The 12984-nt window shown below is 37.0% G+C and overlaps 1 protein-coding gene across 1 annotated transcript in view; it reads left to right on the top strand.

The window, feature by feature from the left end:
• Nucleotides 1–12984, top strand: part of ACAD11 (acyl-CoA dehydrogenase family member 11) — a 97989-nt gene that overhangs the window by 9959 nt on the left and 75046 nt on the right. Inside the window, 3 exon segments of the mRNA XM_001924765.5 lie at nt 677–802; nt 1980–2141; nt 4333–4497. Of these exon segments, the coding sequence (XP_001924800.3) occupies nt 677–802; nt 1980–2141; nt 4333–4497 (453 nt within the window).

Raw genomic sequence — 12984 nt, 5'->3', positions numbered from 1 at the left:
TACATCAGTCTTGGTTTGGAAGCCCTTGTCTTCTCCTGTCTTTTTGGACTCCTACTTCAGTATGAGCTTGCTTCTCATTGCGTCCTCAGTAGTAGTTATCTTGATCTCCACGGCAGCTCTGGGTACCAGGAAGGATCCCCCACGCCTTTGCCTTGAAAACAAGTATCTCCATTGATCTCCAGAAGGAATGGATGCATTTCTCTTCTACTAGCACCTACTTACTGGTCTTCCCAGCATCCTGTATCTGATTGTGCCCAGAGTATTGGAATAGAGACTTGCCTGAGCCCCCATGGGAGATAGGAGAGGGAAGTGGTAAGGGAGCAAGAGCAAGAGTGAGCCAGCAAGAAGGGAACTCATAAGAAAAAAAAAATGGGATGTTTTATGATGATATCTGCAAATATTGTGGTCAGAAACTGTCACCTTCATATTATCAGGAATTAGCCCCATGCGTGTGCTTATCCTTTTAGCCTAACAAATTATCAGTTTTTAGTGCTGGCCTAATTTATAACTGTAATAATTGCACTAAGACTACTTTTAAGGAAAATACTAAGGAAATTATTATCCTCCAGGTTGTTTGTTGATGCTGTTTTAAAATTTCTAGTCCCTTAATGTTAGCTCACAGATAATTATTAAATTTCTGTGTTTCTTATTTTTAACAATCTATCATCCTATTTAGATTGATAGAGAATTTCAAGTCCAGAAAGCTTTGTTTTCTATTGGATTCCCTGTTCCCAAACCTTTGCTGTACTGCAGCGATACTTCTGTCATTGGAACAGAATTTTATGTGATGGAACATGTACAGGTAAACTAACAATTAATTGTACTTTTTGTTGCTTTTAGTTTGTATTATGAAATTAGATGTTAGTAAATGGTAGTTTAGTAGTCAGCATTTTATGTAATGAGTTTGCTTTGCAAGGGCTTAAGCTTTTTTTTTTTTTTTTTTTTTTTTTCCCCTTAAAACAACAGAAATTTATTCTCTGAGTTCTGAAAGCTAGAAATTTAAACCAAGGTGTTAGCAGGATTGTTTTTTTATGGAAGTTTTTGGTTTTGCTTTTTAAAAAAAATTTTTAATTGAAATGTAATATTGTATGTCACAGGTGTAAAAACCGTGATTCACAATATTTCAAGGTTCTACTACACTTATAGTTATAAAATACTGGCTGTATTTCCTGTGTTATATTAAACCTTCATTTTAATTTGAGCACACATAATTTGTGGGGGAGAAGAAGTAAACCGGGAGAAGTAAATTTCATAGTTAGGGTGTAATGACTTATTCTTTTTTTTTTTTTTTTTTTTTTTTTGTCTTTTTTGTCTTTTTGCCATTTCTTGGGCCACTCCCTGCAGCATATGGAGGTTCCCAGGCTAGGGGTCTAATCGGAGCTCTAGCCACTGGTCTATGCCAGAGCCACAGCAGCGCGAGATCCGAGCCGCTTCTGCGACCTACACCCACAGCTCATGGCAACACCAGATCCTTAACCCACTGAGCAAGGCCAGGGATTGAACCCACAACCTCGTGGTTCCTAGTCGGATTCGTTAACCACTGCACCACAACGGGAACTCCAGGGTGTACTGACTTATTCTTAAATTTTCCTCTAGGTGTCAGTGAAGAGCTATATGTAATGGCAATAACTAAACCATCCAGATAGGGAGAAAAGACTACTCCAAATAGAAAAATCAATCCATTAATAAAAATCAATTCAAATTGTTTTAAGATTTTTTCTTCTTAAAATGTTACTTGAGAGTAGTTATTATCCTTTACGTTCATCTTGGTGTAACCCTTTATTTTCCCTTTGGAAAATACATTATGTTAAATGTTTCACAAACTAATGTTTTTCTAGCACATTCTACAAAGAATTGGTTTTGGTTCTACAACTGTATCCTGATCTTTTTTGGATGCAGCAGGGAATGATGACACAGCAAATAATTGGTATGAAAAGACTTGTTTTGTTTTAAATTATCTATTGTAATTGCTTCCACAGGGCCGAATCTTTCGTGATTTCTCAATTCCTGGAGTTAGCCCAGCGGAACGCTCAGCCATATATGTGGCCATGATCGAAACCTTGGCTCAGTTACATTCCTTAAATATACAGTCATTGCAGCTGGAAGGATATGGTAGAGGTGCCGGGTACTGCAAAAGACAGGTAATACATCCACACAAAGAGCTCATTTTCTCAAGTTCTTGGAAATAATATATATCATTAGTCAAAATAAAAACCTATTCTTTTATACTTTGATGAAACTTGGCTATAACTTTTAATATCAGACTTCAGATTGACTTGTTTTACACATGAAATGATTTAATTTTATATTTTTAGATAAGGTTTTGTTCAGCAAAACTTCTATAACTGACAGCTTGTATATAAATGCAAATTTAAAGCTCTTTCTATCTCTTCACCTAGTTTACAAATATATTTTCACATACTTTTTAAAATTAGTTTAACAGATACTAACTAAGCATGAATATATTTAGTATGTTCTGAGTACTGTGTTAAATATCAAGAAAGTAGAAATAAATTCTTCCCCTAAAGGAACTTATAGTCATTTTTGAGATACTGTACATGAATCTCATTTACATGAAACTTGAAAATAGTATAAAAGAGTATATAATCTGGTAAATTGTTTGGCACTCATCATGAGAGCTATTCCATTCAGAGGGTAGATAGCAGTAAACCCCTTGCTGAAGTAGGGAAAGCTTCCTGGGAAAGATATGTCTTGTATTGCGTATTTAAGAAAGGATAAAATCTAGAGTGATAGGGTAGAGGTGGTAAGCATTTCAAATAAAAGGAACAGCAAACTCCCAGTTTGTAGATGCAAACTATTGCATTTTGAGTGAATAAGCAATGAAGTCCTGCTGTACAGCACAGGGAACTATATCCAATCACTTGTGATGGAACATGATGGAAGATAATGTGAGAAAAAGAATGTATATTACATGTATAACTGGGTCATTTTGCTGTACAGCAGAAATTGACAGAACATTGTAAATCAACTATAATAAAAATTTTTTAAAAAAAGAACAGCTACGTTGCTGTGGCTGTGGCATAGGCTGGCAGCTGTAGCTCTAACTCGACCTCCATACGCCATGGGTACAGCCCTAAAAAGCAAAAAAAATAAATAAATAGAAATAATTTTTTTTTTTTTTGTCTTTTTGCCGTTTCTGGACCACTCTTGCGGCATGTGGAGGTTCCCAGGCTAGGGGTCCAATCAGAACCGTAGCTGCCTGCCTGCACCAGAGCCACAGCAACGCAGGATCCGAGCCGTGTCTGCAACCTACACCACAGCTCACAGCAACGCCAGGTCCTTAACCCACTGAGCAAGGCCAGGGATCGAACCCTCAACCTCATGGTTCCTAGTCAGATTCGTTAACCACTGCGCCACAACGGGAACTCCAAAAGAAATAAATTTAAAGGAACAGCAAGATCAGATGTGTATGGGGCTTTTTCCATTTGTACATATGTCATTTTGAGGGGGCAGAAGAGACAGGAACTAAGGTTTATAACTACTTGTTATACCAGGTCCTGTGCTAGGTGAGTTGTAGACCAAGTACTTTTTAATCCTTGTAACAACCCTAAGACATAGGTATTATCACCCCCATTTTGCAGAAGAGGAAACTGAAGCTTACAGGCTTTAACTAACATACAAATAAGTGCCTTAGACATAATTTAAATCCAGCTCTTTATGATTCCAAAGATGAAGATCTTTATTGCACAAAATTGAACAGAGTTACCTTATAAAGTGGGGAGAGAGATAAACATAATATGTGTCAGGTGATGGAGGATTTTGAGAATAGATTGACTTATTTGCATTCAGTTGTAAGAACAATAAAATATCTTTGAATTTTTCATACTGATATTTAGAAGTTTCTTTAGAAGATTCTTTGGGTAATAAGAGAGGGGATTAAAATGAAAAGTAAAAAAATCTCCTTCTTCTAGCCCCTGTATTACATTTTTCAGGGATTACTTGTTTCTTGTGACACTTTCAGAAATTTTCTGGGTCTGGTTTTTTGGTATGTATGTATGTATGTGTGTTCTTTTTTTTTTCCCTTCTACAAAATAGTTGCCAAATAAACTAGACTAGAATCCACATCTCTGATTCCTAGGCCAGTATTTTTCCTGATAAAAGTCTAAGTAAAATGGAACTAGATGGAAGAGAGACTTAAATGTTGAGGTTTTTAGGCTGATATGAGTGTTTTAGGCTAATGTGACTATCACTTACCAGCATTTGTCTTGAGCAAACAAATCCGATATAATTGAATTTTGTTTTCATTTTAGAATTGTTGAATCTTACACTCCACTTTCAGCTCTGTCATTTTTCTTATTTATATTTCTGTAGGTATTAACCTGGACAAAGCAGTATCAAGCTGCTGCTCATCAGGACATCCCTGCCATGAAGCAGCTATCTGACTGGCTAATGAAAAACTTGCCAGATAATGACAATGAAGAAAATTTGATTCATGGAGATTTCAAACTAGATAACATAGTTTTCCACCCTAAAGAGGTACTGGAAGCCATGTTCACAATAAATTGAGTAGGTTTTATTTGGGATACAAGTACTAAATGATATTCCCCCAGAGAGCTGAGGGAGCCCAACCCATTCCCATCTTTCCCTACATTTAGGACTGGCTTCACTGCTCAGAACTTTAAAAATGAGTCCTGCAGACTTGCTGGCATAGGTAGCTGCCACCTTTAAGGCTGGATCTAATACTGAGTGATAGCTGATTTGCTACTTTAAAAGGATTTAGGAATTTATATGTATGTTGCTGTTTTCTTCAAAGAAAATTTTCAGCAACTGAATATATTTAGCTAATCCATGTTCCTGCTCTTTCTTCTGATACATTTTCATTTTTTTCCCCTACCTGATGAAGAATTTTTAGTTTGCTTATTATAAGCTAAGAGAGGGTAGAAATCCAAAAGATTCTTTTGAGGCTTCGAAAGAATTTGTACGAGAATCCGACTAGGAACCATGAGGTTGCAGGTTCGGTCCCTGCCCTTGCTCAGTGGGTTAACGAGCTGTGGTGTAGGTTGCAGACGCAGCTCGGATCCCACATTGCTGTGGCTCTGGCGTAGGCCGATGGCTACGGCTCCGATTGGACCCCTAGCCTGGGAACCTCCATATGCCGCGGGAGCGGCCCAAGAAATAGCAAAAAAAAAAAAAAAAAAAGAAATAATTTGTATGAAGTTAACAGTAACCTTGCTGTGTGTAAATGTACACAGAGTAGTCTTTAAAGAGTACAAACAAATCAAAACTATAACTCTCCCCAACTGAGCACAGCAAGGCCTAAGATTAAAAGAGTATGATGGCAATGAAGAAAGTACTTCTGTTTTCCTCTCTTTACCCGTGTGCCTTTGGACAAGATATTTGGCTCTCAGTGTTCTGACATTGATGTGAAAGATTTACAGTTCCCTGAATCCTCCTATTTAGGGGAGAATTTTATGAATTCATGAGTTTTCTCAGAATGCTAAGATATTTTAGGACAGAAAGAGCTGCTCTACATTCATGTGCTAAGCTTTTGCACTTTGTGTTCTTTATCTGTAGGAAAAGGACAGGAGGGAAATAGCATTATAAATTGAATTGTTGTTGGAGTTCCTGTCATGGCTTAGTGGTAATGAACCCAACTGGTATCCATGAGGACATGGGTTCAATCCCTGGTCTCACTCAGTGGGTTAAGGATCCAGCGTTGCAGTGAGCTGTGGTGTAGGTCACAGATGCAGCTCAGATCCCACATTGCTGTAGCTGTGGCATAGACTGGCAGCTGCACCTCCAAATTGACCCCTAGCCTGGAAACTTCTATATGCCGCAGGTTCAGCCCTACACACACACACACACACACACACACACACACAAAATTGCATTATCATAATTCAAAGTAGTACTATATCAATTAAAAGTTCGAATATAATATAAAGACATGAGCACATTCACCATTAAGATAAAACTTTTCATAGAAAAGTCAATTTGGATATTAAATTAAAATTATACATGTGTGTATGTAAACTTTTGTTAATGGAATGTATGAGTTCTGAATTCTAACTTTTAAATACAGAATAGGAAAATTAAAGATTGCTACTTTATAACCTGGAAAAATTATAAAAACGTATACCTTAAAACAGCAGGATCTGGTCTGTATTTGATCTGTATCATTTGATTCATTAATACTTTAGGAACCTATCTTTGAGTAAGTCAGTGTTCTTTATGTGTTCTATAACCATAGTACTTTCCATTCATTACTTAAGCAAAGAAGGAAAAATTCAAACCTAAATCTCCTTAGTCATGTGTTGTCTACCAAAACATTTAAATTTTAAGATGAGTGATAATATACTGAAAATAATGGCAGAATGCAGTAAGTTCCAAATAGTTATTCCCTTTTTATATTTAATCTCATGTTAGAAAGCCATTTCTTACAGGATGAAAGTTCCCAAACAGGAATCATCTTCATTAAATTCTGTGGTGGCAATGCTGATTTGTATCACTATCTTTTGTTTTAGGGTTACATAGTGGCTAGTAAAATGTCTTCTACTTTAAACCTGGTAATCCCATAATTACTAGTTAAATCAAATTTAATCAATTTCTGTCTCATATAAATATCATAGATAATTTTTATGGAAATAACATATGGTTGGCAGACTATAAGTCAACTAGCGTTTATTCATTACCAACTATGTGCTCTAAAACATGGGGTTAGTCAGCTCTTGAGGAACTCAAAATACAGATAGAAAAGACACTGAGGTAACAGCAGAGAACAGTATGTACCCAAGCGCTAAAGCATATCATACAGAGTAAACTACAAAAGCCATCAAAGAGGGCAAAGATACCCACTGTGGACTGGCATTTAAGAGCTATGAAACTTTAGAATTTATTCTAGTCAGTAGTTTTATCTTTTCCACCCTTTTTTTAAAAAATTCATAAGTAAGAAAGAAGTTAAACCATATTTCTTTTTTCATGAAGTCACTTTGCAAATTGGAAAATCAGTCCCTAGATTATACCAAATTGAGTGTATGTGCTCAACTGTATATATTCCTAGGGATATGATTGAAAGTATCCTATTTTTCCTTTGAGGGTAAGGATTATGTCTTTAATTAATTTTTTTCTTACCTTGTCTCTAGAATCTACATTGTTGATGCTCAATAAATAAGGACCGTCTGTATACTAAGAGCTCCTAGAAAGCAATAAATATATCTTACTTATGAAGCAAGTGGTTACATGTTTCTGAATGAAACTATGTTAAAAGAATTGATTTTAATTAATCACTATTTCCATCTCATTTACTTAGTTTTTATTCTCTAGCAGTATAACCTTAAAGCAAATTATTTAACCCCTCTCTGTGCCTCACTTTTTATTTTAACTTTTTATTTGGAAATCATTAATGACTCACAGGAAGTTGTAAAAATAGTACTGAGGGACCTGTGTATCCATTATCCAGATACCCCAAATAGATCTCACGCAACTATAGTATATTGTCAAAGCCAGGAAATTGATGTTGTCTGCCTTCTGAATTGGGAAAAAAAATTTCAGGGTACAAAGATGCTAAAATGAAGTAATTGACGTGGAGCAACTAGCCGGGTACGTGCCACAGCTGGTACTCAATTTATTTTAATTTTCTTCTCTTCCATTCTTTTACCCTCTATTTTTTATATCCTACTTTTCTAAAATTGCCTGTCAAGCTCTATTCTTTACAAAAAATCAGGGTAAAAGTAAATCTTTTTTTTTTTTTTTGGCCATATCCACAGCAAATGTAAATTCCTGGGCCAGGGATCAAACCTAAGCCACAGCAGTGACAATGCTGGATCCTTAACACACTGCATCATAAGAGAACTCTTAAATCTTTTCTTTTTAGTAAATATGTACTAAAGCTCAAACAGTGGCTATGGGGGATGAAATTATAAGTTATACATTTCTGTAATGTTTAAAGTTTGAGGTTTTCCTATTGTTTTTTTCCCCCTAACAGCTGCATGTTTTATTTTGGTAAATACAAACAATTAAGAAAGGAAACAAAAACAGTTTTAAATGATAAACTGTCTAGGAACGTGTGTGGTAAACCAATAAGGAATTACTAAAGGGAATAACAAAACTAAAGCGTATTGCTCAATTTCATAATCCCTAGTTATTTTCTAATTACTGATATGTAAAGTATTCAAAGCATGTTTGAGGAAGTGTTTCAGTAGTACAACATGCTTACTGTAATGTTAAAAAGAAATTCAGGGAGTTCCCGTTGTAGCTCAGCAGTAACGAACCCAACTAGTATCCATGAGGCTGAGGGTTTGATCTCTAGCCCTGTTCAGTGGGTTAAGGTTCTGGCATTGCTAAGGCTGTGGTGTAGGCCAGCAGCTGTAGCACTGATTCAGCTCCTAGGCTGGGAACTTCCACATGCCACAAGTATGGCCCTAAAAAAAAAAAAAAGAAAGGAATCCAGTTTTCCTGAAAAGTGTCATTAATTTTTTAAATACAAATGTTATCCATCTAGCAGAGAAATGTTTAAGATTTTGGAATTTAATGTGCATATTTCCATTTCAACTTGAAATATAAATATATTTAATTAGGAACAGGTAAACCCATAGATAATCCTCTGTATTCATTAATTTGTAGTCAGATACATTTAAGATAAATATAAGTACACTGGTTCTTCTGAAGTCATCTGCCTTGCAGCCATTTATATTATGGGAAAAAAAAGATTTGATAGACAAAACGAAACTTGTATTTTGGTGGAGTTCCCTAGTAGTCTAGAGGTTAGGACTCAACGCTTCCATTGCTGTGGCCCAGGTTCAGTCCCTGGTCTGGTAACTAAGATCCCAGATCATGCCAGGGTCAAAGCGGGAAAAAAAATCTTGTATTTTAGATGGATTTTTTTTCTTTTTAATTCCCCCATTATTTCTAAGATGTCAGTGTAGTTGGAGAAAAGCTTAGTTATAAAATTTAATTTCATTGTTAGAAAAGACATGGGAATTGGGTTTTTTCCAATCTTTTTATTTACAGATGTTTTAAGATACTGTTTATATGCTCTTTGTTCATAAAGCCATGTTTTGAACTCAGGCCTACAGACTTCCCATGCAGTATAATTTATTCCACACTGTACTGCTTCTTATCTATACTGAAATCAGTCAACTTCAGTAATCTAGAAATTGAAATCCTTGTTTTTGACCATGCCCTCACTACCTTCTATTTCTTTTATTTCTTTTCGTCTTTTTTTTTTTTTTTTTTTTTTTTAGGGCCTTACTCACGACATATGGACGTTCCCAGGCTAGGGGTCACATCGGAGCTGCTCTCCGAGCCATGCCTGTGACCTACACCACAGCTCGCGGCAGTGCTGGATCTTTAGCCCACTGAGGCCAGGGATCGAACCTGCATCCTCATGGATACTAGTCAGATTCTTTTCCTCTGAGCAACGACGGGAATTCTTGCTTCTTTTATTTCTTTATGCCTTACCTGAGATGCTACAAATTTGATTACCCTTAACTTTAGAATCCATGAACCCCTTATAACTTCCTTTGCCTTCTCATCCTACCTGGCCCATGTGGACATGATCAGTCAGTTCAAAAACTACCTTCCTAAGAGAGTGAATTAATAATATTTTGACTATGGATGTGTGTGTAAGTAATGTAAGAGTTATAAAATTTCCTGAACTTAGGTTACTTGTTACTCCAGAATCTTCTCACCTCTTGACTTTCTATTTACTCTCCAACTCTAATCTTGGGTCATCATATTTTTGCTACAGAATAAGGTCAAAAAGTCAGGTAATAGGGTCAGGGACATATTTATGCGACATAATTTCATCTAGGCTATAACTTCATTTCTTTGTAAAATCTGACTGAGTAGCATTCCATTGCAGATAGATAGATAGATAGATAGATAGATAGGTAGGTAGATAATCACATCTCCTTTATCCATTCATCTATTGATGGACATTTAGGCTGCTTCCATATCTTGGCTATTGTAAATAATGCTGCTATGAACATTAGATGCGTATTATCATTTTGAATTAGTGTTTTCATGTTTTTACAATATATACCCAGGAGTGGAATTGCTGGATCATGGGATAGTCTTATTTTTAGTTTTTTGAGAAACCTCCTTACTGTTGTCCACATTGGTTGCACCAGTTTGCATTCCCACCAAAAATATACAAGGGTTCCCTTTTTTTCCACATCTTCACTGCATTCGCTATTTGTATTCTTTTGTTTTTTTTGTTTTTTTTGTCTTTTGCCATTTCTTGGGCAGCTCCTGCAGCATATGGAGGTTCCCAGGCTAGGGGTCAAATCGGAGCTGCAGCCACTGGCCTAAGCCAGAGCCACAGCAACACAGGTCTGAGCCACATCTGCAACTTACACCACAGCTCACAGCAACGCTGGATGCTTAACCCACTGGGCAAGGCCAGGGATCAAACCCGCAACCTCATGGTTCCTAGTCGGATTTGTTAACCACTGAGCCATGATGGGAACTCCCCTATTTGTATTCTTTTTGATGATAGCCATTATGACAGGTGTGAAGCGATATTTCATTGTGGTTTTTCCCTGATGTACATTTCCCTGATGGTGATTAGCAATGTTGAACATCTTTTCATGTGCCGCTGAGCCATCTTCATGTCCTCTATTTAGGCCTTATGCCCTTTTTTAGAAAACATTTTATTTTACTTAATTTATTTGGCCTCACCCATGGCATATGGAAGTTCCTGGGCTAGGGAACAAACCCACACTTCCCCAGTGACCAAAGCTCCTGTGGTCAGACCCTTAACCCACTGCACCACAACAGGAACTCCCCTTAAGCCCTTTTATTTATTTATTTATTTACTGTCTTTTTAGAGCTGCACTTGCAGCATATGGAGGTTCCCAGGCTAGGGGTCTAATCGTAGCTGTAGCCGCCAGCCTACACCAGAGCCACAGCAACGTGGGATCTGAGCCGCATCTGTGATCTACACCATAGCTCACTGCAACGCCAGATCCTTAACCTACTGAGCAACGCCAAGGATCAGACCTGCAAACTCATGGTTCCTATTCAGATTTGTTTCTGCTGCGCCACGACGAAATTCTCCCTTATGCCCATTTTTTTAATCAGGTTTGTTTTTGTATGTTGAGTTGTATGAGCTGTTTGTGTATTTTATTTTATTTTTATTTTATTTTTGCTTTTTAGGGCCGCACCCACTGCCTATGGAGGTCCCAGGCTAGGGGTCAAATTGGAGCTGCAGCTGCTGGGCCTACACCACAGCCACAGCAACATCAGATCTGAGCTGCATCTGCAATCTACACCATAGCTCATGGTAACACAACGCTGGATCCTTAACCCACTTAGCAAGGCCAGTGATCTAACCTGCAACTTCATGGTTCCTAGTTGGATTTATTTCTGCTGAGCCACAATGGGAACTCCTGTTTATATATTTTAGATTTTAACACCTTATTGGTCATATCATTTGCAAATAATTTTTCCCATTCTGTAGGTCGTCTTTTCATTTTGCTGATGGTTTCCTTTGCTCTGCCAAAAGCTTTGAGTTTAATTAGGTCCCATTTATTTTTTGCTCTTATTTCCTTTGTTTTAGGAGACAGATCAAAAAATATATGTTGCCACACTTTACATCAGAGTGTTCTATCTGTTTTCCCCTCGGAGCTTTGTGGTTTCTGTTTTTACATTTATGCCTTTAAACCATTTTGAGGTGTTTGTTTGCTTTTTAGGGCCGCACCCCTGACATATGGAGGTTCACAGGCTAGGCGTCTAATAAGAGCTATAGCTGCTGGCCTACACCACAGCCACAACAATGCCAGATCTGAGCCATGTCTGCAACCTACACCACAGTTCATGGTAATGCCAGATCCTTAACCCACTGAACAAAACCAGGGATTGAACCTGCAACTTCATGGTTCCTAGCTGGATTCGTTTCTGCTGCACCACAATGGGAACTCCTACTTTGAGTTTATTTTTATATATGATGTTACCAAACATTCTAATTTCTTTTGAGTTTATTTTTATATATGATGTTAGCCAATGTTCTAATTTCATTCTTTTACATTTAGCTGCCCAGTTTTCCCAGGTTATGGAAAAAACTATCTTTTCTTATTTGTATGTTCTTGCCTCCTTTGTCATAGATTAATTAATATATTAATTAGTTAATAGATTAATATGGTCGTATTACTGGGCTTTCTATCCTGTTCCATTGATCTATATGTCAGTTTTGGTGCCAGTACCATACTGTTTTAGTTATTGTAGATTTGTAATACAGTCTGAAGTCAGGGAGCATGATTCTTCCATCTCTGTTCTTTCTCAAGATTTTTTGGCTATTCAGGATCTTTTGTGTTTCCATATAAATTTTAAAATTATTTGTTCTAGTCTAGTTCTGTGAAAAATGCCATTGGTATTTTGATAGGGATTGCTGTGAATATGTGGATTGCCTTAGGTGGTATGATCATTTTAATAATATTAATTCTTCCAAACCAAGGGAACAGTATATTTTTACATGTTTTGTCATCTTCAATTTCTTTTTTCTTTTCTTTTTTTTTTTTTTTGTCTTTTTTGCCATTTCTTGGGCCACTCCCTCAGCATATGGAGGGTCCCAGGCTAGGGGTCGAATTGGAGCTGTAGCTGCTGGCCTACGCCAGAGCCACAGCAACTCGGGATCCGAGCCGCGTCTGCAACCTATACCACAGCTCACAGCAATGCTGGATCCTTAACCCACTGAGCAAGGCCAGGGATCGAACCCACAACCTCATGGTTCCTAGTTAGATTTGTTAACCACTGAGCCACAACGGGAACTCCAATCTTCAATTTCTTTTATCAACATCTTATAATTTTCCAAATACAGATCCTTTGCCTCCTTAGGTAGGTTTTTTCCTGGGTATTTTTTTCTTCTTGATGCAATGGTAAATGGGATTGTTTCCTTAATTTCTTTTTCTGATCATTCATTGTTAATGTATAGAAATGCAACAGATTTCTGTATTTTAATTTTACATCCTGCAACTTTACCAAATACATTGTTTGAACTCTAGTAGTTTTCTAGTGGTGTCTTTA

This window comes from Sus scrofa, chromosome 13 (assembly GCF_000003025.6).
Source record: "Sus scrofa isolate TJ Tabasco breed Duroc chromosome 13, Sscrofa11.1, whole genome shotgun sequence".
Taxonomy (NCBI): domain Eukaryota; kingdom Metazoa; phylum Chordata; class Mammalia; order Artiodactyla; family Suidae; genus Sus; species Sus scrofa.
The sequence above is the reverse complement of the archived record's forward strand: the minus strand, read 5'-3'. Positions and strand labels throughout refer to the sequence as shown.